General features: G+C 37.0%; 1 protein-coding gene across 1 annotated transcript; it reads left to right on the top strand.

Moving 5' to 3' along the window:
* The first annotated feature begins 67 nt into the window (after window positions 1-67).
* Window positions 68-25,219, top strand: LOC138330774 (leucine-zipper-like transcriptional regulator 1). The gene is made up of 19 exons (XM_069278297.1): window positions 68-346; window positions 3,351-3,413; window positions 4,092-4,148; window positions 4,678-4,807; window positions 5,695-5,834; window positions 6,144-6,290; window positions 8,584-8,638; window positions 9,231-9,341; window positions 9,611-9,703; window positions 10,326-10,412; window positions 12,606-12,732; window positions 13,557-13,621; window positions 14,276-14,392; window positions 14,904-15,072; window positions 17,557-17,732; window positions 18,106-18,255; window positions 21,892-21,945; window positions 22,992-23,072; window positions 23,357-25,219. Exons 1-19 carry the CDS (start codon window positions 204-206, stop codon window positions 23,486-23,488), a joined length of 2,097 nt encoding a protein of 698 aa, XP_069134398.1. The 5' UTR covers window positions 68-203; the 3' UTR covers window positions 23,489-25,219.
* The last annotated feature ends 201 nt before the right edge of the window (window positions 25,220-25,420 follow it).

Genomic DNA, 25,420 nt, shown 5'->3' with positions numbered 1-25,420 from the left:
GTAGATCAATGTCTCGAAGGCGCTTGTAATACGATGTGTCGTAACGAAATTGTAAACGTCCGTATGATGCAGATTTGTCTCGAGCACTTCCTGTTGTTGTCGTTCGCACAAAGATAATTTTAGGAGTTCGTTGTTCTGATAGTTCAGATGACAAACATGTTATGTAACATTTTGTTATCAATTTGATATCTTTGTCTGGTATAATGGCGACGGCCCGACCACCTGGGATTGAATTTGACCACCGCTGGACCGAAGGAGCCGAATGCCTGACATTGGATTTTGGTCCATTCGAGACCGTTCATAGATGGAGGCGAATGCCAGAATGTGACGAGTTTGTTGGGGCGAGGTTAGTATAATTTATGTTTATGACATTTTATATGTATCTGAACCAGATAATGTGACTCTAAAGGCCAGATATAAATAATATGTATGTGTCTGAGTCAGATATGTATGTGTCTGAGCCAGATATGTATGTGTCTGAGCCAGATATGTAGGTGTCTGAGTCAGATCCCCAGTGATCTGTTTTGGGACCAAGTCTATTTCTACATTATATTAATGATTTGGCTACTGGTTTAAAATCTGCAGTACGATTATTTGCTGATGATACAATAGTATGTGTAATAATACCTGACTATATCATCTGAGCAGGATGCAAAGTGTCGACAATCTGACCTTGATAAGTTGACGGCAACTATCTATTACATGTACATGTAGTTGCTCTCTTAAAAACTTTGCTTATACACTACACGGCCACACTCTAGAATATGTAAACTCAGCAAAGTTCCTAGGTGTAACCTTAACATCAGACTTGACCTGGGGGAACACATTGGCAACCAATGTAACAAGGCAAACAACACTCTTAGCTTTTTACGACAAAACCTTAAAATAAACTCCAAATGCATAAAAGAACAGGCTTTTAAATCACTAGTGATACCATTTGTTGAATATGCATGTACCGTCTGGGACCCTTATCTCGAAACTGACATCTCCAAAATTGAAATGGTCCAACGTAGAGGTGCACATTTTACTCTAAATCGTCATAGGAATAGATCTAGTGTTAGCGACATGCTGGAAATTTTAGATTGGTCTCGTTTAGAAACCCGAAAATCCAAAACAACTTAGTCGCTATTGATCCTAGTAACAGATTACTCCCCTCTACATGTCCATCTAGAAACCAACATGATCTTTATTTTGCTATTCCACTCTGCAAAATCAGTCCAGGAAAATGTCATCTTTCCACGCACGATCATAGACTGGAACAACCTCACATCCAATACTGTACATGCCAAAACTTTAGACAGCTCCAAAAACTCTTTCTCATCTTTTCTCATTTCTTTTTTTATGCAAGTAGTGTATTCTAATTGTGGATAATTATTCATTTATTTAATACATTGTTTTTTCTTCAATTATTCACATTAAGATTTTAAATTTTCACAGCACTTAATTTGTCTGAATATATGTATGTGTCTGAGTCAGATGGGTATGTGTCTGAACCAGACATGTACATATATAGATATGTCTCAGCTAGATATGTATGTGTCTGAGCCAGATATGTATATGTCTGAACCAGATATGTATGTGTCTGAGCCAGATATGTTTGTGCCTGAGTCAGATATGTATGTGTTTGAACCAGACATGTATGTGTCTGAGCCAGATATGTATCATACAGTATGTGTCTGAACCAGATATGTATGTGTCTGCGCCAGATATGTATGTATCTAAGCCAGATATGTATGTGTCTGAGCCAGATATGTTTGTGTCTAAGTCATATATGTATGTGTTTGAACCAGATATGTATGTGCCTGAGCCAGATATGTATGTGTCTGAACCAGATATGTATGTGTCTGAGTCATATGAGTATGTGTCTGAGTCAGATGGGTATTTGTCTGAGCCAGATATGTGAGTGTCTGAGCCAGATATGTATGTGTCTAAGCCAGATATGTATGTGTCTTCAGCCAGATATGTATGTGCCTGACCCAGATATGTATGTGTATGAGCCAGATATGTATGTGTCTCGACTCTGAGCCACATATTTATTCATCTTAGCCTGATGTATATGTGTCTGAACATGATATGGATGTGTGTGAGCCTGACATGTATGTGTTTTAACCATATGTGTATGTGTTTAGCCTGATGTGTAAGTGTCTGAACCAGGGCTCGAATTTCAGGCTGTTTTACTTGCTTTTTGCAAGTAGATATACCAGATTAGCAAGTGGAAAAAATATGCACTTGCTTATATTAGCAAGTGGTTTTTTATCAGGGACAACTGAAAAAATGGCATAATGATTGTGAAAAATTGTTTAAATGGAAAATATGGGGACCCAGTTCTTACAATAATGTTGTTGATATACATTATGTACTTATACACCTCACATCATCATGCAAAAATAAAGAATTTTTAGGTCATCTGACCCGAAGGGTCAGGATGACCTAAAGTCATCATGCTTCGTCCGTCGTCGTGCGCCGTCCGCCGTCCGCCGTCCGCCGTCCGTAAACATTTCACATTTCAATCTTCTTCTCAAGTTTGACCAGTGGGATTGAGCTGAAACTTACCTAAAATGATCCTGAGATGGTCCCGACAAAGTGGTCTTATTTTTCGGGTCGATCTGAAATCCAAGATGGCCACCACAGCCGCCATCTTGAAAACACATTTTGAACTTCTTCTCAAGTTCTACAGGTGCGATTTGGCTGAAACTTGCGTGAAATGATCCTGATATGGTCCCGACAAAGTGTTGTTATTTTTCAGGTCGATCCGAAATCCAAGATGGCCGCCACAGCCGCCATCTTGAAAACACATTTTGAACTTCTTCTCAAGTTCTACCAGTGCGACTTGGTTAAAACTTGCATGAAATGATCCTGACATGGTCCTGACAAAGTGTTGTTATTTTGTGGGTTGATCTTAAATCCAAGATGGCCACCACTGCCGCCATCTTGAAAACACATTTTGAACTTCTTCTCAAGATCTGCCAGTGCGATTTGGCTGAAACTTGCATGAAATGATCCTGACATGGTCCTGACAAAGTGTTGTTACATCTCTGGTTGATCCCAAATCGAAGATGGCTACCATTACACGATATCTAATTAATATCCTATATGATTATTTATTGCCAAGGTAATCAGATGACCGTTAAGGCCCTTGGGCCTCTTGTATATATAACATAACTGTAATTTGAATACGGATATTAATTATAAGTAAAATATATTTTAGCAAGTAAAATTTAGGGCACTTGCTATTTTTAGCAAGTTACAAAAAAGGTAAAATTCAAGCCCTGTGAACCTGATATGTATGTGTCTAAACATGATATTATATGACTAAACCAGATTGTATGGTACTATCTATTGTTTTCCAGACGAAGTAAGCATACTGTTGTTGCTTACAAGGAAGCTATCTATGTGTTTGGAGGTGACAATGGGTAAGTATATATTACACGTTACTAGGTAATTGTATGTCATAAATAGGTAATTCAAAATGATTAAGAAGCAGTCTATTTATAAAAATATTTGTAACACAGATCAAGTTAAATGATCAATGATACTGAATTTGTTTCATAGCTGAATAGTTCATAGTTCAAAATGTAGTTAATAGTTTAGGTTAATTGACACAACAGGCCCAGTTTGATCAACGTTCCTTAAATTTAAGGGATTTCTTATTAGCTTAAAATTTTCCATAAAGGAGCATTAGCAAAGTTTAGGATAGCTCCTTAACTTACCCGGTAAACATTTTCCATAACTTCTAGCTGTAATACTTTTGAGAATTTTAAGTTCCAGGTAAACATTTTCCATAACTTCTAGCTGTAATACTTTTGAGAATTTTAAGTTCAGAAATTCCTTAATGTTATATAGTTAAGAAATGTTCATGAAACTGGGCCCTGTTGAAAGTGTTCATTATTTTATCTTATAAATAGCATCTTAGCTGTTATGTTCATCATGTTTAATGTATGTAACTGAATTAATTGTTTCAAAATTACTCAAATGTTTATTGCATCATTATAGTAATTTATAATTATACTAAATGTATACTGAATCAATTTAGGATATTGCTATGCTTGTAAAGGACATAAATAATCTCGACCATTAAATGTTTACTACAGGAAAAACATGCTGAATGATCTGTTACGGTTTGATGTTAAAGACAAGTCCTGGGGAAGGTAAGATTTTATATGTGAAGGATTCAATGTGCACATACTGTAAATAAATTGTGTATTAAATATGTGACTAAAACGTTGTGAAAAAAATCAAGCACAGTTAAATTAGAATAATGTGAATCGATTAAACGAACATACAAAATTTAATATCTCAGAACAAATGTTATAGGTATGAAAATGTGAAATTAAGTTGTCACGGACATAAAGTTAACACTGCAGTGTTAGGTATTTAATGAAAAAATATTCCAAATAAATTATATCATGTGCAACACTTATTTTCAATTTAAGTTACACTTAGTGGTATTTTTGGTGGCTGCTTAAAGCTTTTTGGAAATTGTCAAAATTAGTATTTATGCGAAAAAAACATGTTCAGTATGAATTTTCTCAATGAATATATGTAGGATGGTAGGTTGAAAGTACAAATTTATGTTAAAAGCAGCAATTTGAATATATTCCAACTGCTTGCACTTTAACCTATGTGCTATAGTTTCAAGATTTAAAGTAAAACCAAATGCCTTGGTTTGTTTTACAGGGCGTACTCACCACAGGTTGTCCCCCTGCTCCTCGCTATCATCATTCAGCAGTCGTCCACCACGAAGGCTAGCATGTTTTGTCTTGGACTCCAGTGGTTAAGAACATGCATGTATTACTGGCATCCTTATGTGTGTGTGCATGGTGAATATTAGAAAAATCTTTATAATATATTCCTTTTCTCAAAAGTCATTAAACTCAATAAATTAAGGAAACTGTAATACATGTTTATTTCCCTGATATTAAGATTATTGGCTAAAACAGATTGCTAACATTGGATGTCTTCCTAAGCGAAAAATGGGCTAAATATAAATATTGTGATCGTACATGTAAACATTATCTTTTGTATTTTATAACAATCCAATATACTTTTATGTCATATGAAATTTTGCTTTTGTTGCTTTGGACATTTGCCAAAAATGTTAAAGCTTATCTCTTCTTGGTATTTGTACACTATTGTAATATAGAATTCTGCATGGAATGTAACCAAATTTGGCCACAAACATCCTTGGGAGAAGGGGAACAGAACTTGTAACTTGTTATAAATTTTGGCTCTGACCCCCGGGGGCAGGAGGGGCGGTGCCCAATAGGGGAAATAGAGGTAAATCCTATAAATCGCTAGTTGTCCTTAAGTTCTACATGGATTGTAACCAAATTTGGCCACAAACATCCTTTGGGGAAGGGGAACAGAACTTGTATAAATTTTGGCTCTGACCCTCTGGGGGCAGGAGGGGTGGGGCCCAATAGGGAATTTAGAGGTAAATATTCAAATTCCTTCAGAAAAGAAACAATGAACCTGTATTCAGAACATTACTTGGCATTACAAACCAGGTGAGCGATACAGGCCCTCTGGGCCTCTTGTTATATAAACACATAAAGATAAATTGCTAGTGTCAAAAATACTGTGGCCTAATCCATTGTACTTTGCACATGCTACATCACACTGTAAATTCTTCCAGATTAGGGAGGTAATATTTGTCTTACCTGCTCTAACTTCAATTTTATTTTACTTTTACAGGTAAAACAGACAGGAAACATTCCTCCAACCTGTTGTAACTTTGCTCTTGCCGTAGCTCGGGATTCCATGTACGTTTTCTCAGGACAAAGTGGTGCTAAGATTACCAACAATCTGTTCCAGTTTAAGTTTGACGTTGAAGAGTAAGTGAATATTTAATTACTACCACATTTTAATATTTACATCTTTCTCATCTTCAGATATGTAAAGTCTGATTGTGTCTAATTGTATACACAATCTATTTAGCCTAGCAACCACAGGGACTGTAGTTACCAGCTTTATTCCACATGTTCATGCTACTGTACACTGTCAAAATAAAGATCAATCCTTAAATTGAAAAATGTAGACAAAACTTGTTATCTGAAATTTTATGTGACATAAAAATGAATTTAGCTTTCAATAAATATCATATAAAAACTCATTATATATTATTTATTTCTTCCCCTTTCTAGATGGACTAGAATCTCAACTGATCACATACTGCGAGGAGCCCCTCCACCTCCTGAGAAACGCTACGGCCACACAATGGTCGCGTTTGACCGTCATCTGTACGTGTTTGGAGGAGCGACTGGGCAAACACTTCCCAATGAATTACATTGGTTGGTACAGCTTTCTAGAAGTAGATGTTCTCCTCTTTTTGTTTGTTGGCTTTAATTTTAATTCTAACATTCTAAATTCATGATTTTTAGCTCACCTGGCCCGAAGGGCCGGTGAGCTTATGTCATGGCGCGGCGTCCGTCCGGTCCGTCAACATTTCCTTTAAATCGCTACTAGTCATAGAGTTCTGCATGGATTGTAACCAAATTTGGCCACAAACATCCTTGGGGGAGGGGGAACAGAAATTGTATAAATTTTGGCTCTGTCCCCCCCGGGGCAGGAGGGGCGGGGCCCAATAGGGGAAATAGAGGTAAATCCTATAAATCGCTACTTGTCCTAGAGTTCTGCATGGATTGTAACCAAAATTAGCCACAAACATCCTTGGGGGAAGGGGAACAGAACTTGTATAAATTTTGGCTCTGATCCCCCGGGGGCAGGAGGGGCGGAGCCCCTCAGGGGAAATAGAGGTAAATCCTTTAAATCGCTACAAGTCATAGAGTTCTGAATGGAATGTAACCAAATTTGGCCACAAACATCCTTGGGGGAAGGGGAACAGAACTTGTATAAATTTTGGCTCTGACCCCCCGGGGGCAGGAGTGGCGGGGCCTAATAGGGGTAATAGAGGTAAATCCTTTAAATCGCTACTTGTCATAGCGATCTGAATGGAATGTAACCAAATTTGGCCACAAACATCCTTTGGGGAAGGGGAACAGAACTTGTATAAATTTTGGCTCTGGTCTCCCGGGGGCAGGAGGGGCGGGCCCAATAGGGGAAATAGAGGTAAATCCTTTAAATCGCTACTAGTCATAGAGTTCTACATGAATTGTAACCAAATTTGGCCACAAACATCCTTGGGGGAAGGGGAACAGAACTTGTATAAATTTTGGCTCTGACCCCCCGGGGGCAGGAGGGGCGGGGCCCAATAGGGGAAATAGAGGTAAATCCTTTAAATCGCTACTAGTCATAGAGTTCTGAATCGAATGTAACCAAATTTGGCCACAAACATCCTTGGGGTAAGGGGAACAGAACTTAAATAAATTTTGGCTCTGGTCCCCCGGGGCAGGAGGGGCGGGGCCCAATAGGGGAAATAGAGGTAAATCCTTTAAATCGCTACTAGTCATAGAGTTCTGAATGGAATGTAACTAAATTTAGCCACAAACATCCTTGGGGGAAGGGGAACAGAACTTGTATAAATTTTGGCTGTGACCCCCCGGGAGGGGCGGGGCCCAATAGGGATAATAGAGGTAAATCCTTTAAATCGCTACTAGTCATAGAGTTCTGCATAGATTGTAACCAAATTTGGCCACAAACATCCTTTGGGGAAGGGGAACAGAACTTGTATAAATTTTGGCTCTGACCCCCTGGGGGCAGGACGGGTGGGGCCCAATAGGGGAAATAGAGGTAAATCCTATAAATCACTTCTTGTCCTAGAGTTTTGCTTGGATTGTGACCAAATGTGGCCATAAACATCCTTGGGGGAAGGGGAACAGAACTTGTATAAATTTTGGCTCTGACCCCCTGGGGGCAGGAGGGGTGGGGCCCAGTAGGGGATTTAGAGGTTAATATTAAAATTCCTTCAGAAAAGAAACAATGAACCTGTATTCAGAACATTACTTGGCATTACAAACCAGGTGAGCGATACAGGCCCTCTGGGCCTCTTGTTTTTCATTGTTGAAACATCAAATGTATTTACTTAATACTTTTTTAACAATAGATATGTTATTTGCGTAAACACTAATGTATTTTGGTACTGTATTGTTTTTGGTAATTAAGAGTTTATGTTAGTATGGCCACTAACCAACAATAGGACATTCTGTTTATCAGACTTGTGTATATGGCTGTGTGGAGGAAGATCTTATCACAGTTATCCACCTGTAACCCAATAAAAAAAAATTCATCATTAGTATTAAAAGCCCACTATCTTTCCAGAGCAAAACATTAATTAGTTAGGGTTTCTTAAAAATTTTAATAACATTAGAAAATATAGACTGATAGCCTAAGATTAGGTAACAACACCAAACATATGTAAGATTTCCTGTGTAATATATGATAACTGTGGAAATTCATTTGCTGTTTTGGCGTCTGGCGCAATGATTGGCGAGAAACATAAGAATACCCACGTTATGAAAATTAATATTATATTTATTTTTGGTGATACCTGTAGTATTAAGGGTAAGTTAATAACTTTTGCAACTCTTTAAAATTATCAATCTTGTTTTACATTCCCATTTTAAAAATAAAAAGCCGTTGAAATGATATAATTATATCTGTAAGAGTTATTTCCCTTTGTTACAGCTTTGACTTGGACTCCCAGACGTGGTCAGTGGTGGATCCGTCCAATGACAGTCAGGTAATGTATCATCATTGCCCCTAAAAATTAGTACAGTATAAACTAGGTTTTCTCTATGCTGAAAAAATTTAACAATTTTTGAACTGTATTTATTCAGTCAAATTTAACCTGCCTTAGCTACCATACCTGTATAAAGACCAGCTTCTTAGTAAGACTTCATTAGGGTCTCATTTGACCAATTTCAACACAATTTGACATGTATATCAAGAAAACCCTTGGCAATAACACTTTTTTGTCCCTTGGGTGGTCTATCAGGGTTTACTGTCAATGTATTTAACTACCACCCAAGGGAACAAGAAAAATGGTTGTTATAGCCAAGTGGTCTTTATACATAGGTCAAATTGTGTTGAAATTGACCTTTTGGAACCCTGTGAAAGTGGTCATAAGCAGGTGCTCTTTATATAAGGGTGATCCCTAAGGATACTTTGACTGTATTTGGTTTTACATCTAGTAAGATATTTAAAAGTTAATTCATGTTCCCACTTTCGTATATCTGAGGAAACTCTTTTACACTAAGTATTTCATTTACTGATTCCTTAAAAAAAAAAAAATCCATGCATTTAAGAATTTAAGACTATTATCAATTAATCAGGTTCCTGCGGGTCGGCTGTTCCATGCTGCGTCTGTCGTTTCCGACTCCATGTATGTGTTTGGAGGTACAGTCGACAACAACGTTAGAAGTGGAGAGATGTACAGATTTCAGGTATTTAATGATATACTGTATTTCTATATCATGAGAAATATCATTTGAAGCAACTCTCTTCATAAGACCAGTTTTATATTTAATCCAATACTTGTAGATAATACAATTTTCAAGAAAATGCTAAAAGTTCTTTGAAGTTAAGATATATATAATACATTTTCATAAATTATGAAATTTGTTCTATGCATATTTTACATTTTTTGCTAGATAAGAAGGAATATATGAATTTGAATGTAATTGATAAATCATTCAATTTTTGTGTATTCCAGTTCTCCAGCTATCCAAAGTGTACTCTACACGATGACTATGGTAGACTCCTGGAGAGTCAGCAGTTTACCGATATAGACTTCATTGTTGGAAAGGTACTCCTATACAATGTATACTGTAATCTTTAACAGTAGAACATGTTTATAATGACGAACATGTTTACAAGGAATTCATGGTTATAATGTGGCACTTTTCCTTCCCCATCAAGGTTCCTATCAGATGGGCTTAGAGAATGTATGGTTAGTATCTTACAATACAAGGTTTATTTTGGTGCGAGACTTAGGAAAGCCGAGATGACGAGGCTTGATGAGTCATCTCAGATTTCCCTGTCAAGTATCAAAATAAATCTTGTATTGTAAGATACTAATCATGTATTGTGTTTATCCTGCAACAATCTCCTTATAGATGACATTCAAACCGAAAGCAAATTGACGGTTATTTACTTGGTTTTGCTCAGAGTGAGACGCGTCTTTGATGCATAAAATATATCGTATCATAAAAATGACGTCATTCGGTGATTGTCATGTCAATTTTTAGCGGGACTGAATGATGTTTCATTCACCAGAATGTTAAAATTCGGGGTCAAGTTAGAAAAAGTTCATTTCATGTCACATAATCAATATACAGTGTACCTACCAAGTCCCCAACTTATATGTCTGACTACCATTTTGTATTAAGACCTCTAGGAATCTTATAAACTATAAGCTCGTTTTTCAGGAGGAGGAAGTCATCCCAGCTCACATCACCCTGGTGGCTGCCCGGTCACTATGGTTACAGGGCAAAATTAGAGTTGCCAGGCAACAGGTATAGCAAAGACATGTGACTAAAGCGTTCAAAGGTTGTTAAGCATCAATATATTAGTAATTACATAACAAATCACCTTTTAAACCAACACAAAATGTGTTGAATCATTTGAGAAAGTTTTATACATTTTACAGTTTTGAAGACTTGGTCATTTAAAGATGCTCCACTGATTTTACTTCAAGACAGATATATTAAAAATAATTAATTGCATCCCGAAAAAAATTTGTGGCATTATGGCCAATATAGAATAAGTTATTGATTGTGCATGCACCAAAAGCAAAATAAATTATTCTTTATTATTTTTTGTGTTAATTAGACATATATATACACAATTAAACACCAATTATTGTTTAAATGATAACTATCGTTAATGCTCTGTCAGCGGTGGAGCATCTTTAAAAGAAGATATACCATATTCGCAGGGAGCTTAAATAATTGTAACAAAGGGGGCACTTATTAATGAACAGTCAGCCATATTATTTTAAATTTGTACTCGTGGTATATTACACAAAATGTAGTATTTTTAGCTCACCTGGCCCGAAGGGCCGGTGAGCTTATGTCATGGCGCGGCGTCCGTCGTCCGTCGTCCGTCGTCCGTCCGTCCGTCCGTCCGTCCGTCAACATTTCCTATAAATCGCTACTTGTCCTAGAGTTCTGCATGGATTGTAACCAAATTTGGCCACAAACATCCTTGGGGGAGGGGGAACAGAACTTGTATAAATTTTGGCTCTGACCCCCCGGGGGCATGAGGGGCGGGGCCCAATAGGGGAAATAGAGGTAAATCCTTTAAATCGCTACTTGTCCTAGAGTTTGGCATGGATTGTAACCAAAATCAGCCACAAACATCCTTGGGTGAAGGGGAACAGAACTTGTATAAATTTTGGCTCTGATCCCCCAGGGGCAGGAGGGGCGGGGCCCAATAGGGGAAATAGAGGTAAATCCTTTAAATCGCTACTAGTCATAGAGTTCTGCATGGATTGGAACCAAATTTGGCCACAAACATCCTTGGGGGAAGGGAAACAGAACTTGTATAAATTTTGGCTCTGGCCCCCTGGGGGCAGGAGGGGCGGGGCCCAATAGGGGAAATAGAGGTAAATCCTTTAAATCGCTACTAGTCATAGAGTTCTGCATGAAATGTAACCAAATTTGGCCACAAACATCCTTGGGGGAAGGGAAACAGAACTTGTATAAATTTTGGCTCTGACCCCCCGGGGGCAGGAGGGGCGGGGCCCAATAGGGGAAATAGAGGTAAATCCTTTAAATCGCTACTAGTCATAGAGTTCTGCATGGATTGGAACCAAATATGGCCACAAACATCCTTGGGGGAAGGGGAACAGAACTTGTATAAATTGTGGCTCTGACCCCCCCCCCCGGGGGCAGGAGGGGCGGGGCCCAATAGGGGAAATAGAGGTAAATCCTTTAAATCGCTACTTGTCACAGAGTTCCGCATGGAATGTAACCAAATTTGGCCAGAAATATCCTTGGGAGAATAAGAACTGAGTTTGTATAAATTTTGGCTCTGGTCCCGGGGGGCAGGAGGGGCGGGGCCCAATAGGGGAAATAGAGGTAAATCCTATAAATTGCTACTAGTCATAGAGTTCTGTATGGATTGTAACCAAATTTGGCCACAAACATCCTTGGGGGAAGGGGAACAGAACTTGTATAAGTTTTGGCTCTGGCCCCCCAGGGGCAGGACGGGTGGGGCCCAATAGGGGAAATAGAGGTAAATCCTATAAATCGCTACTTGTCCTAGAGTTTTGCTTGGATTGTGACCAAATTTGGCCACAAACATCCATGGGGGAAGGGGAACAGAACTTGTATAAATTTTGGCTCTGACCCCCTGGGGGCAGGAGGGGTGGGGCCTAATAGGGGATTTAGAGGTTAATATTAAAATTCCTTCAGAAAAGAAACAATGAACCTGTATTCAGAACATTACTTGGCATTACAAACCAGGTGAGCGATACAGGCCCTCTGGGCCTCTTGTTCATACTAGCGTCCCATCCATTTGTATATCAAAGCCTGCTATATAATGTAATTTACTTGGTCCCCAGTGCTTCATTTTAAAATATTTTGATTTATCAATATCTTACAAATGTAAGAGTAATTTAAGAGAACACCACTCCACAATAACCAGCGTGGTTTGTATTTTAATGGAAGTCATTGTTCACTTCTCTCGTAAATGTTATTTTCCAGAAGTTATTAGAGGATGAAGAAGAAAAGCAGAAGTCTATACAGGTGAAGCTACCGGACGCTGACCCTACAGCCTTCGCTATGGTGTTATCCTACATCTACACAGACAAGATCATGCCTACAGGAGATAGTCAGTACACATAGTCAAAAATAGTAGATACTGTATATATAGCTGGTTATTATTGCGGGGATATTTTCCAGATATGCTGGACATTTTATTATTTTTTTATGACTGTGAAAATTTGACCTGCGAAATATCATATAATGATTTAATCCAATAAGTTCCCCTGAAAGTCAGATAGCGAAATTGAAAACTACAAATATTTGATTTTCTTATTTTTCGTAAATACATGGAAAATTTTGGCTTCCATATAATATCAGCTGATCCACTATATAATATGATCTTCGAAAGTTGAAATGATAACAGAAATCCTAAATCTAGTTAACATATTCAATTTATCATAATGAGGAAAAACGGTATAAAGCTAGTATATTAATAATCCGAAATAAAAGGCCAAAATAAATTCAATTTTTTAAGTAAAATCAAAATCATTTCTATGGAATATATATTCAGCCACTATAGGGCCTTCTTCAGTCCAAAATTAATTTATTCTCCTTTCAATGTATAGTATGAAAATGAACCTGCCATCTACGGACATAAGTTCACTAATAGGAAAAGAATTTTCTATTTTTTAACATTGAGGGAAGTGAAGCAGGGATCTTGTCAGATATAAGCCTTATTTATGTTTGTTAGAACTAATAGGAAGATTATCCTATCATGATTAGAAGATATTTGTATCATAATTGTTGTAAAATGGCATATAGAGTAGTCATAAAATATCTGGATGTTTAAATTTGTAGATCTTATGTAAATCTGCAATAATGTAAGTAAATTCTTTATAGTACCTGTATGCCTGTATATGGTGAATCAAAGATTAACAAATATATTGACAGGACAGGAACACAGCAGTAATGAGGTGATACTACTGATGATGGATGTGTACAGACTCTCACTACAGGTACGTTCTACGTCAGGGATTCACGGAGAAAAATACAATAAAACATATAACTGGACCAACAAAATCACTTTTATAAGCATAGTTTGTTATACACATATTACAGACATATTATAGGAATGTTGTCGGGGAAATGAACATATATTACTACACTGTAACCATGAATGTGTTGTATACATGTTTGTTATAGATGTGTTTAACTGTAAACCAGATATATGCTATGGACTTCGTTAAAATCAGACCACATTTCAGATGTATTATATATCCTTCTAGGATCACATGTATTGATAATTAGGACAACTGAAAACCAGACGATGCAGAAGACCCATAGTTCATGGATATTAACAATATTTTGATTAATTTGATTATTTCAAATATTTAAGAATATGACAAATGTGTTTTGATTACTTATCAATTATAGACCTTTCTTGAGGTTAATTTAGCATTGTAATGACCTGCATCAAATACGAAGGGTATAATTTATTGTCAACGTTTTAGTTCATTTCTTACTGTATTTCCACACTTGTATACATTGATGCCAAAATGAAAATATATCTGCCAGGTTTGAGATTGAGGGCTGTCTGATCAATGACAATGGTATATTTTGAGCACTGGAGTACTTATTGTGAAAGTAAGACTATCGTTTTATTTCAACAGTTCAAAATGGGGCGTCTTGAGGAGTTGTGTGTCCAGTACCTGGAGGCTAGCATTGGACACAAGAATGTGTTGGTTGCTCTACAGAATGCTGCTAAACTTAGCTTGGATTTCCTAAAGGTATGGGGAAAACATACAAGAAGTTGTAAAATACATTAAATACAATTCTACTACCCTTAATCTTTCAATATTGTCACATTTACAAAATTAAGTTCTGTTATTCAGTTTCTGTTGGCAGCTGGAAAAACCAAAGCATTTCATAACTTAATTCATATTTGACATTATCCAAGACTTTAGCACACAAATTACCAGAAGCGTATTGCTTATCATGCTTTAGCAAAGGCTTACAAGAAACTGTGTGGAACAAAGTAACTAAAACATAAACAATGTACATATACAATTAAACTGGGAAATGAACAATATTAAATATATACTCTGTCAATTTCCAAAGTGGACTCCAGGAATATTGTCTCAGATTTATCATGAAGGAGTAAAATGAAGATTGTTTGTTTATCAGGAATACTGTCTCAGATTTATCGTGAAGGAATGTAAATGTAGATTGTTTATTTTCCAGGAATACTGTCTCAGATTTATCATGAAGGAATGTAACTATAGATTGTTTATTTTTCAGGAATACTGTCTCAGATTTATCGTGAAGGAGAGTAATTGTAACATGATCGTGATGAGTAAAGAGTTTGAGGACATAGACAAACCTTTAATGGTAGAAATCATCCGTCGTAAACTATCTCAGCAGGCGTACGTCCGTATGATGCCGGACCCTCAGCCAGAACACATTTATGGTGAGTTTTATCTGTCAATTCTGAAAGGGTACAATATCAAATGTGTATGAACTGAATTCAGTCAGTAACTCAGTTACTAATTTTCATTCAAATTTAACTGAATTCAGTCAGTTACTCTGTTACTGATTTTCATCAAAGGATTACCTCCCCTTGATCACTGTCATTACTACATATTGAACAACCTCCTTTAAGGAAGAAAGGGAGGGAAACAATACTAACTACTGAACAAGCTTAATTCAATTACTGCAAAGAAGGATATTTTCGTTAGTGTTTAATTTCATGATTGGTAGACAGGAAACTTTTCCAATATTATATTTTAAAAATGGTTAACGATTTTAAGAAAGAATACCTATGGAGCACACTTCGCAACTTTATAAAAATTGTACGGTAGCAAGTGTCATTGGCCCCCCGAGATCACATCACTAAATATACATTGTTACTAATAGACTAATTCATAGTAATATGTATAGTAATTCATGTCAGATTAAAGTGTCCATGACTGCTATAGACTAACTGTATTCCACGACAGATAATTCCCTAGAGAAAGACCTAGAGATGTAGTAATATGTATAGTAATTCATGTCAGATTAAAGTGTCCATGACTGCTATAGACTCACTGTATTCCCCGACAGATCACTTCCTAGAGAAAGACCTAGAGATAGTAGTAATATGTATAGTAATTCATGTCAGATTAAAGTGGCCATGACTGCTATAGGCTCACTGTATTCCCGGCAGATCACTCCCTAGAGAAAGACCTAGAGATGTATAATATGTATAGTAATTCATGTCCGATTAAAGTGCCATGACTGCTATAGACTCACTGTATTCCCTGACAGATCACTCCCTAGAGAAAGACCTAGAGATGTAGTAATATGTATAGTAATTCATGTCAGATTAAAGTGGCCATGACTGCTATAGACTCACTGTATTCCCCGGCAGATCACTCCCTAGAGAAAGACCTAGAGATGTAGTAATATGTATAGTAATTCATGTCCGATTAAAGTGGCCATGACTGCTATAGACTCACTGTATTCCCTGACAGATCACTCCCTAGAGAAAGACCTAGTGATGTAGTAATATGTATAGTAATTCATGTCAGATTAAAGTGTCCATGACTGCTATAGACTCACTGTATTCCCTGACAGATCACTCCCTAGAGAAAGACCTAGAGATGTAGTAATATGTATAGTAATTCATGTCAGATTAAAGTGGCCATGACTGCTATAGACTAACTGTATTCCCTGACAGATCACTCCCTAGAGAAAGACCTAGAGATGTAGTAATATGTATAGTAATTCATGTCCGATTAAAGTGGCCATGACTGCTATAGACTCACTGTATTCCCTGACAGATCACTCCCTAGAGAAAGACCTAGAGATGTAGTAATATGTATAGTAATTCATGTCAGATTAAAGTGGCCATGACTGCTATAGACTCACTGTATTCCACGACAGATCACTCCCTAGAGAAAGACCTAGAGATGTAGTAATATGTATAGTAATTCATGTCAGATTAAAGTGGCCATGACTGCTATAGACTAACTGTATTCCACGACAGATAATTCCCTAGAGAAAGACCTAGAGATGTAGTAATATGTATAGTAATTCATGTCAGATTAAAGTGTCCATGACTGCTATAGACTCACTGTATTCCCCGACAGATCACTCCCTAGAGAAAGACCTAGAGATGTAGTAATATGTATAGTAATTCATGTCAGATTAAAGTGTCCATGACTGCTATAGACTCACTGTATTCCCTGACAGATCACTCCCTAGAGAAAGACCTAGAGATGTAGTAATATGTATAGTAATTCATGTCCGATTAAAGTGTCAATGACTGCTATAGACTCACTGTATTCCCTGACAGATCACTCCCTAGAGAAAGACCTAGAGATGTAGTAATATGTATAGTAATTCATGTCAGATTAAAGTGTCCATGACTGCTATAGACTCACTGTATTCCCTGACAGATCACTCCCTAGAGAAAGACCTAGAGATGTAGTAATATGTATAGTAATTCATGTCAGATTAAAGTGTCCATGACTGCTATAGACTCACTGTATTCCCTGACAGATCACTCCCTAGAGAAAGACCTAGAGATGTAGTAATATGTATAGTAATTCATGTCAGATTAAAGTGGCCATGACTGCTATAGACTCACTGTATTCCCTGACAGATCACTCCCTAGAGAAAGACCTAGAGATGTAGTAATATGTATAGTAATTCATGTCAGATTAAAGTGGCCATGACTGCTATAGACTCACTGTATTCCCCGACAGATCACTCCCTAGAGAAAGACCTAGAGATGTAGTAATATGTATAGTAATTCATGTCAGATTAAAGTGGCCATGACTGCTATAGACTCACTGTATTCCCCGACAGATCACTCCCTAGAGAAAGACCTAGAGATGTAGTAATATGTATAGTAATTCATGTCAGATTAAAGTGGCCATGACTGCTATAGACTCACTGCATACCCCGACAGATCACTCCCTAGAGAAAGACCTAGAGATGTTCCTGAAGGGGAGTGGAGAAGAATTCTGTGATATCACGCTTCAGCTGGACGGTATCCCCATCAAGGCTCATAAAGCCATCCTAGCCGCCAGGTGTAGCTACTTCGAATCACTGTTCAGATGGAAGCCAAACGATGATACTGTCACAGTGAGTGGAAATTGTCTCCCTATATTTAAGTTCTGCTCAGATGAAACCAAACAATATTATCACAACTATTTGGAATTGTCTCCCCTTGACTATCTGCTTATATCATTAAAATAACACTTGCAAAGATCAAACTAAGGTCATAGTTGTGTTTTATCTGTTTTAGTTTCTTTTTATAGATTTTATATTTATGGACATTTTAGGAAACATTACTTACCCTGTCACAAACTTCTTTTATTGCCAAGTTCGGGAAAAAAAATGTTTGTGTTTGTTTTTTCACTCTAGAGACCTAAAACCTACTAGCATGCGGATGCAAAATAGAGAAAAAAAACACAACTATGGCCTAATACTTAAATACAAATTCTATCCATTCCAGATAGCTATTGGGGAGATGGTGCCATCCAGACAGGCGTTTAACAGTTTACTGAGATATATCTACTACGGAGATGTGATCATGCCACCGGAGGACTCCCTGTACCTGTTTCCAGCTCCTTACTTCTATGGCTTCTCTAACAATCGTCTACAGGTAAACTGTTTGATTCTTTTCCCAGGTATACATCTGAAATGTGTTATGTGATGTACGCTACATGGTAAACTGTTAGATTCCTTTCCCGGGGTGTACATCTGAAATGTGTCATGTGATGTACCCTACTTGGTAAACTGTTTGGATTCCTTTCCCGGGGTGTACATCTGAAATGTGTCATGTGATGTACCCTACTTGGTAAACTGTTAGATTCCTTTCCCGGGGTGTACATCTGAAATGTGTCATGTGATGTACGCTTCTTGGTAAACTGTTAGATTCCATTCCCGGGGTGTACATCTGAAATGTGTTATGTGATGTACGCTACTTGGTAAACTGTTAGATTCCTTTCCTGGGGTGTACATCTGAAATGTGTCATGTGATGTACGCTACTTGGTAAACTGTTAGATTCCTTTTCCGGGTGTACATCTGAAATGTGTCATGTGATGTACGCTACTTGGTAAACTGTTAGATTCCTTTCCCGGGGTGTACATCTGAAATGTGTCATGTGATGTACACTACTTGGTAAACTGTTAGATTCCTTTCCCGGGGTGTACATCTGAAATGTGTCATGTGATGTACACTACTTGGTAAACTGTTTGGATTCCTTTCCCGGGGTGTACATCTGAAATGTGTCATGTGATGTACGCTACTTGGTAAACTGTTAGATTCCTTTCCCGGGGTGTACATCTGAAATGTGTCATGTGATGTACGCTACTTGGTAAACTGTTTGGATTCCTTTCCCGGGGTGTACATCTGAAATGTGTTATGTGATGTACGCTACTTGGTAAACTGTTAGATTCCTTTCCCGGGGTGTACATCTGAAATGTGTCATGTGATGTATGCTACTTGGTAAACTGTTTGGATTCCTTTCCCGGGGTGTACATCTGAAATGTGTCATGTGATGTACGCTACTTGGTAAACTGTTAGATTCCTTTCCCGGGGTGTACATCTGAAATGTGTCATGTGATGTACGCTACTTGGTAAACTGTTAGATTCCTTTCCCGGGGTGTACATCTGAAATGTGTCATGTGATGTACGCTACTTGGTAAACTGTTTGGATTCCTTTCCCGGGGTGTACATCTGAAATGTGTTATGTGATGTACGCTACTTGGTAAACTGTTAGATTCCTTTCCCGGGGTGTACATCTGAAATGTGTCATGTGATGTACGCTACTTGGTAAACTGTTAGATTCCTTTCCCGGGGTGTACATCTGAAATGTGTCATGTGATGTATGCTACTTGGTAAACTGTTTGGATTCCTTTCCCGGGGTGTACATCTGAAATGTGTCATGTGATGTACACTACTTGGTAAACTGTTAGATTCCTTTCCCGGGGTGTACATCTGAAATGTGTCATGTGATGTACACTACTTGGTAAACTGTTAGATTCCTTTCCTGGGGTGTACATCTGAAATGTGTCATGTGATGTACACTACTTGGTAAACTGTTTGGATTCCTTTCCCGGGGTGTACATCTGAAATGTGTCATGTGATGTACGCTACTTGGTAAACTGTTTGGATTCCTTTCCCGGGGTGTACATCTGAAATGTGTCATGTGATGTACGCTACTTGGTAAACTGTTTGGATTCCTTTCCCGGGGTGTACATCTGAAATGTGTCATGTGATGTACGCTACTTGGTAAACTGTTTGGATTCCTTTCCCGGGGTGTACATCTGAAATGTGTCATGTGATGTACACTACTTGGTAAACTGTTAGATTCCTTTCCCGGGGTGTACATCTGAAATGTGTTATGTGATGTACGCTACTTGGTAAACTGTTTGGATTCCTTTCCCGGGGTGTACATCTGAAATGTGTCATGTGATGTACGCTACTTGGTAAACTGTTTGGATTCCTTTCCCGGGGTGTACATCTGAAATGTGTTATGTGATGTACGCTACTTGGTAAACTGTTAGATTCCTTTTCCGGGTGTACATCTGAAATGTGTCATGTGATGTACACTACTTGGTAAACTGTTAGATTCCTTTCCCGGGGTGTACATCTGAAATGTGTCATGTGATGTACACTACTTGGTAAACTGTTAGATTCCTTTCCCGGGGTGTACATCTGAAATGTGTCATGTGATGTACGCTACTTGGTAAACTGTTTGGATTCCTTTCCCGGGGTGTACATCTGAAATGTGTCATGTGATGTACACTACTTGGTAAACTGTTTGGATTCCTTTCCCGGGGTGTACATCTGAAATGTGTCATGTGATGTACGCTACTTGGTAAACTGTTTGGATTCCTTTCCCGGGGTGTACATCTGAAATGTGTCATGTGATGTACGCTACTTGGTAAACTGTTTGGATTCCTTTCCCGGGGTGTACATCTGAAATGTGTCATGTGATGTACACTACTTGGTAAACTGTTTGGATTCCTTTCCCGGGGTGTACATCTGAAATGTGTTTATGTGATGTACGCTACTTGGTAAACTGTTTGGATTCCTTTCCCGGGGTGTACATCTGAAATGTGTCATGTGATGTACACTACTTGGTAAACTGTTAGATTCCTTTCCCGGGGTGTATATCTGAAATGTGTCATGTGATGTACGCTACTTGGTAAACTGTTTGGATTCCTTTCCCGGGGTGTACATCTGAAATGTGTCATGTGATGTATGCTACTTGGTAAACTGTTAGATTCCTCTCCCAGGGTGTACATCTGAAATGTGTCATGTGATGTACGCTACTTGGTAAACTGTTTGGATTCCTTTCCTGGGGTGTATATCTGAAATGTTTCTTGTTGCAAAAAAGATGTAAACTTCTTTTATTTTCTCAAGATACAAATATTATTTCATTAGCAAGATCAAATGTGAATTTGAATTTTTTCACAATTAATTTATCAAACGAATATATGGATGTCAGTAAAAGTTTTTGTTTACAAATTTATGTACATGTATTGGTGGATATGTTGAAAATAGTTTTGAGTACATTGAATTCAGGCTGCGACCTTAAGCACTAGTCCGATGCCCACAACTAGTAATTTTACAGCCGGACTAGTCCCAATTGTAATGAACTAGTCCAATTGGACTAGTGGTTTCCTGACCAATAAAGATCGGTAAATACCAGTACTATACATTTCCTATTCACAAGAGCTGTAGTCAGTTGCATTTTTCAACACATTTTTAGTGCATTTTGTATGTGATTATTTCAGACCAGATTCATCATTTTGTCAGAATTTGTGACTTACAAACACATCCAGACTGTAATTTGGGTCAAAAATTGTAAACTGATCATGCTGGAACGGCTGTATATTTAATTTGGACTAGTGATTAAATAGTCGGACTGGTAAAATTTTGGGGTTTAACTAGTCCAAATGACTAGCAGCAAAACAAATTAACGTCACAGACTGTGAATTGTCCATACTGTTTAGTTAAAGTCTATGTATTCCGACTTTGCACATTACAGAGTTAAGCTCCCTTGCAGGTAGGTATCTATTGTTACGTCATTATTTTGTAAGCGCAATTCATGTCGTTTTTTCCAAAAAGTATGACATTGCGCTCGTAAACACAATACCTACCTGCAAGGGCAGATAACTCTTGTAATGTGCAAATACAGAATTTGATAGGATCAGGTCACAGTTTCTAAAGCTACTAAATAAAGTTGTTCCTGTTTGATGTTATGTAATTATCTCTCCATTTTTACAGGCTTTCTGCAAGCACAACCTTGAGAAAAATGTTACAGTTCAAAACGTTGTTCAGGTAAGTTTGATATTTGGAACCTTTTTGTAACCCTCCTTTTGTTTGGATATGGTGATAGTCTCATTCTCTAGAATATTAACTTTACAAGAACATTTCTCTAGAATATTAACTTTACAAGAACATTAATTACCGATACATAAGAGTCTTACTTTAATAGATTCAACATTGATCCATTAGAATACTGTCTGGTATTGTATACTGTAATCCAAATTTTGTGTATTTCGAAGGCGTTTAGAAATTGAATTCAACAAAATAAACGGCTGCAAAGACATTTCAGTTACAAAAATGATATTAATATATGTAGTCATAAAACTTTAATCTGTAAATTTTATTAAATCCCTGTAAAAAAAGTACTGTAAATAAAATAAATTTAGCGATTTTCATTTCTAAACAAGTTTGCGAAGATTTACATTCAAGGATTTAAAAACTGTACAGAAATTCCTATAAGAATCAATGATGTAAAAGAAAGTTGGTTTGCAGTAGTTAAATCTAAATATACAATATGAAGTCACTGCGAAAATGAGTTGGTGTACATTATCTATTGTCAAACAGTTTATCATACAATATAAATTCAGATGAAATCACTTGATAACATTTTTAGCAGTGAAATATAAGGTTTTACGGTGAGCATAAATATAAATTTTGATATTTTTACTCACTTTCGACCAATCGGAATGCAGCATTGACAGTGAAAATATCATTTGATTGTTACATCATTAGTTTGTTCACAAAAATGACACCATTTTTTATGCTTATAAGAATATGACGTAAAAATTGCAAGGGCAAATAACTCTGTAATATACAATGGTGGAATAACCTTTGGCAGAACTACGGTAGAAGTGATGGTCTTCTGTAAATTGAAGGGAGAAAAACTGTAATGAAAAGAATTTCCTTGTTTCTTGATGAAAACAATATTTCATCTCATGAGGTGGAAAATATCAAAGTTTCCATTTCACTCAATGAAATATAACTGGTATTCATCAAGAAACAAGGAATATCCTCTATATATCATTTAATCAATTGTCTTTATATTTTGTTTATCACAGATCCTGGAGGCCGCTGATAAGATACAGGCCTTAGATATGAAGAAGCATGCTTTGAACCTGATAGTACATCATTTTACCAAGGTAACAAAAGTAAAAAAAAAATCTACATGTATACAGAATAAGAATCCAAAATGTTGTAAAGCCAAAATATGACTATGAGGTTCACTTTCATTTCTCTTGAGAGACAAAACATTTAAACAACAGAAAACTCCTTATAGAAATTTTTACTAAAAGATTTGGTGCAGTGGTTTACCAGTCTTTGTGACAATCATATTTTTTAAGCTGACAGCATGGTATGATAATTATTTTGATCAGTATAAAATGAGACATTTTAGAATTTAATACGTGTATTTGTAATGTTGTAGGTGGCCCGCCTGCCCGAGATCCGTCGACTAAGTAAAGATTTATTGCTGGACGTTATCAAGGCGTTGGCTGATGAGAAAGGCGACCTGTTACTGTGTCAAGACGTTTCTATAGGCAGTCTCACAGAACTTTGATCTCAAGTTATTTATAGTCTTTTGCTACATCATGTCTGTTGACTGACGGTGAGACAGGAGCTTTATGTATGAACAGTTAGACCTGTCTATAACGACCATCAAAGGGACAGAGGAAAATGGTCTTTATAGCCAGGTGATCTTTATATATATACAGGTTGAAGTCTGTTGAAATTGGTCAGTTAGGACCACAGAAAGGTGGTCTTATTAAGCAGGTGGTCTTTATAGAGGTGATCCCCAAGGCAGGTTTTACTGTATATGTACACCCCACATGTAACGAGATCAGAGATAAAGCTCCTGTGACTGTGATATTTTGGGGCCATCATCTATATACCGACTATAAAGAGGAAATGTTAAAGGTCTACTCCATTATATTAAAGGAGTCCACACCCAAAGTCTCTCGAATGTGTAGATTGTTACTGATGTGTGAGGATTAGGGGGGAAAATTTTAAACTTTATTGATTTTGTATTGATTTTGACAATTATACTGTAAAGTTTATGATAACAATGTTTGTTAGATATAAATTTAAAGAGCTTATTGGCGCATTGAATGATATGTAAACCTTATATAACATCTCAATTACATGTGTTACTAGTACATAAGGATGTAGCCAAAAGTCTATTTATAGAAATAAGTACCTTTGTGTTCATGTACATGTGCGTTATTAATGTACATGACTTTTAATGATTTGAATCTACACTTAAATTTTTTTTTCATCAGAATATTTCTCTCTGAAATATGCTACAGAACTACTTCTTACACCATGACCTGTGCATTACACTAAAATGGCTGGTTTGTCTTTTTTGGATGCTGAGAGATAAATTTATCTGTTGTAGCGGTAGGTGTCTAGATGAAATGGAACAGAGCCTATTTGTAGGACTAAGATCGCATTCAGTCATAGAAATAAATAAATGTGATGACGAGAATTGCTATATACTGAGATTTGGTCGCTGACCTGAATAGGGTATAATCATGAACTAAAATTGAGCATTTTTATGTACTAGTCAAAAATCATGATTTTTCTCCTCTGTTATTCAGTGTTTTTAGAATCAATAAAGTTGATTCTCTAACAGTAAGTGATCCTGTGTCTAAAAGTGTCCACTCAACTTTATAAAGCACCTCCACAGGTCGCTATATTTAGGTTTGTAAACACAAAACTTTGTGTTCATTTGTAATGTCTTTTTTTATAAGGAATTTTGATCATACTGGAAACATACTTATTTTGGCGTGATCATAAATTGATTTTAAACAGATAAGCGCAATGATAAATTGGGCATTTGTAGTAATTGCACTACAGCAAATGCAATTAACAAAATCATGTTTCAGCATCAAATGTCGAGCACAAAAATTGCTTAAATAAGTACATTTAGAGTATCTGAAGACAGCTGTACATAAGCATTTAAATGAATTTAGCACTCTTCCCACTGGGAGTGCAGTACTTATTTGTGCCTAGTTCTGAGTAGCATGTGAGCTATATCGTTACCATTAAAGGGTGATCAGTCAAATATTGGAAATGTGACTACCGGTACATTGTAAGTGCTAAATTTTGAGTCTGAACAATTATGTGCTGTTGAAATTTTTAAGACGAATTCTAACTTCTGGTCGTTTATTTTGTGCATGTTGTATATGAAATCTCAAGTGCTAAAATGTTTTCTGTGATAATAAATTATATGTTATAGCATTTAATGTATAAATAATGTTCTGATTCCAAAATAAATTGTTGTATTATTCTAGTATGTTTTTGTTTCCATGATTAGCCTATAATTGTCAAGTTTTAACCACCATTCCGTGTAAAGTTTTATAAACACAGGCTGAACTTTTAGTTTAGTCACTTTTAGATCAAAATGGTTGCTCTGCTATTGTTGAATAGAAGTCATACATACAAGTCCATATCGATGAACTTTATGTGTGAACATTTCTTGAATCGTCAAATT

This window comes from Argopecten irradians, chromosome 9 (assembly GCF_041381155.1).
Source record: "Argopecten irradians isolate NY chromosome 9, Ai_NY, whole genome shotgun sequence".
In the NCBI taxonomy this organism is placed as follows: domain Eukaryota; kingdom Metazoa; phylum Mollusca; class Bivalvia; order Pectinida; family Pectinidae; genus Argopecten; species Argopecten irradians.
The sequence above is the reverse complement of the archived record's forward strand: the minus strand, read 5'-3'. Positions and strand labels throughout refer to the sequence as shown.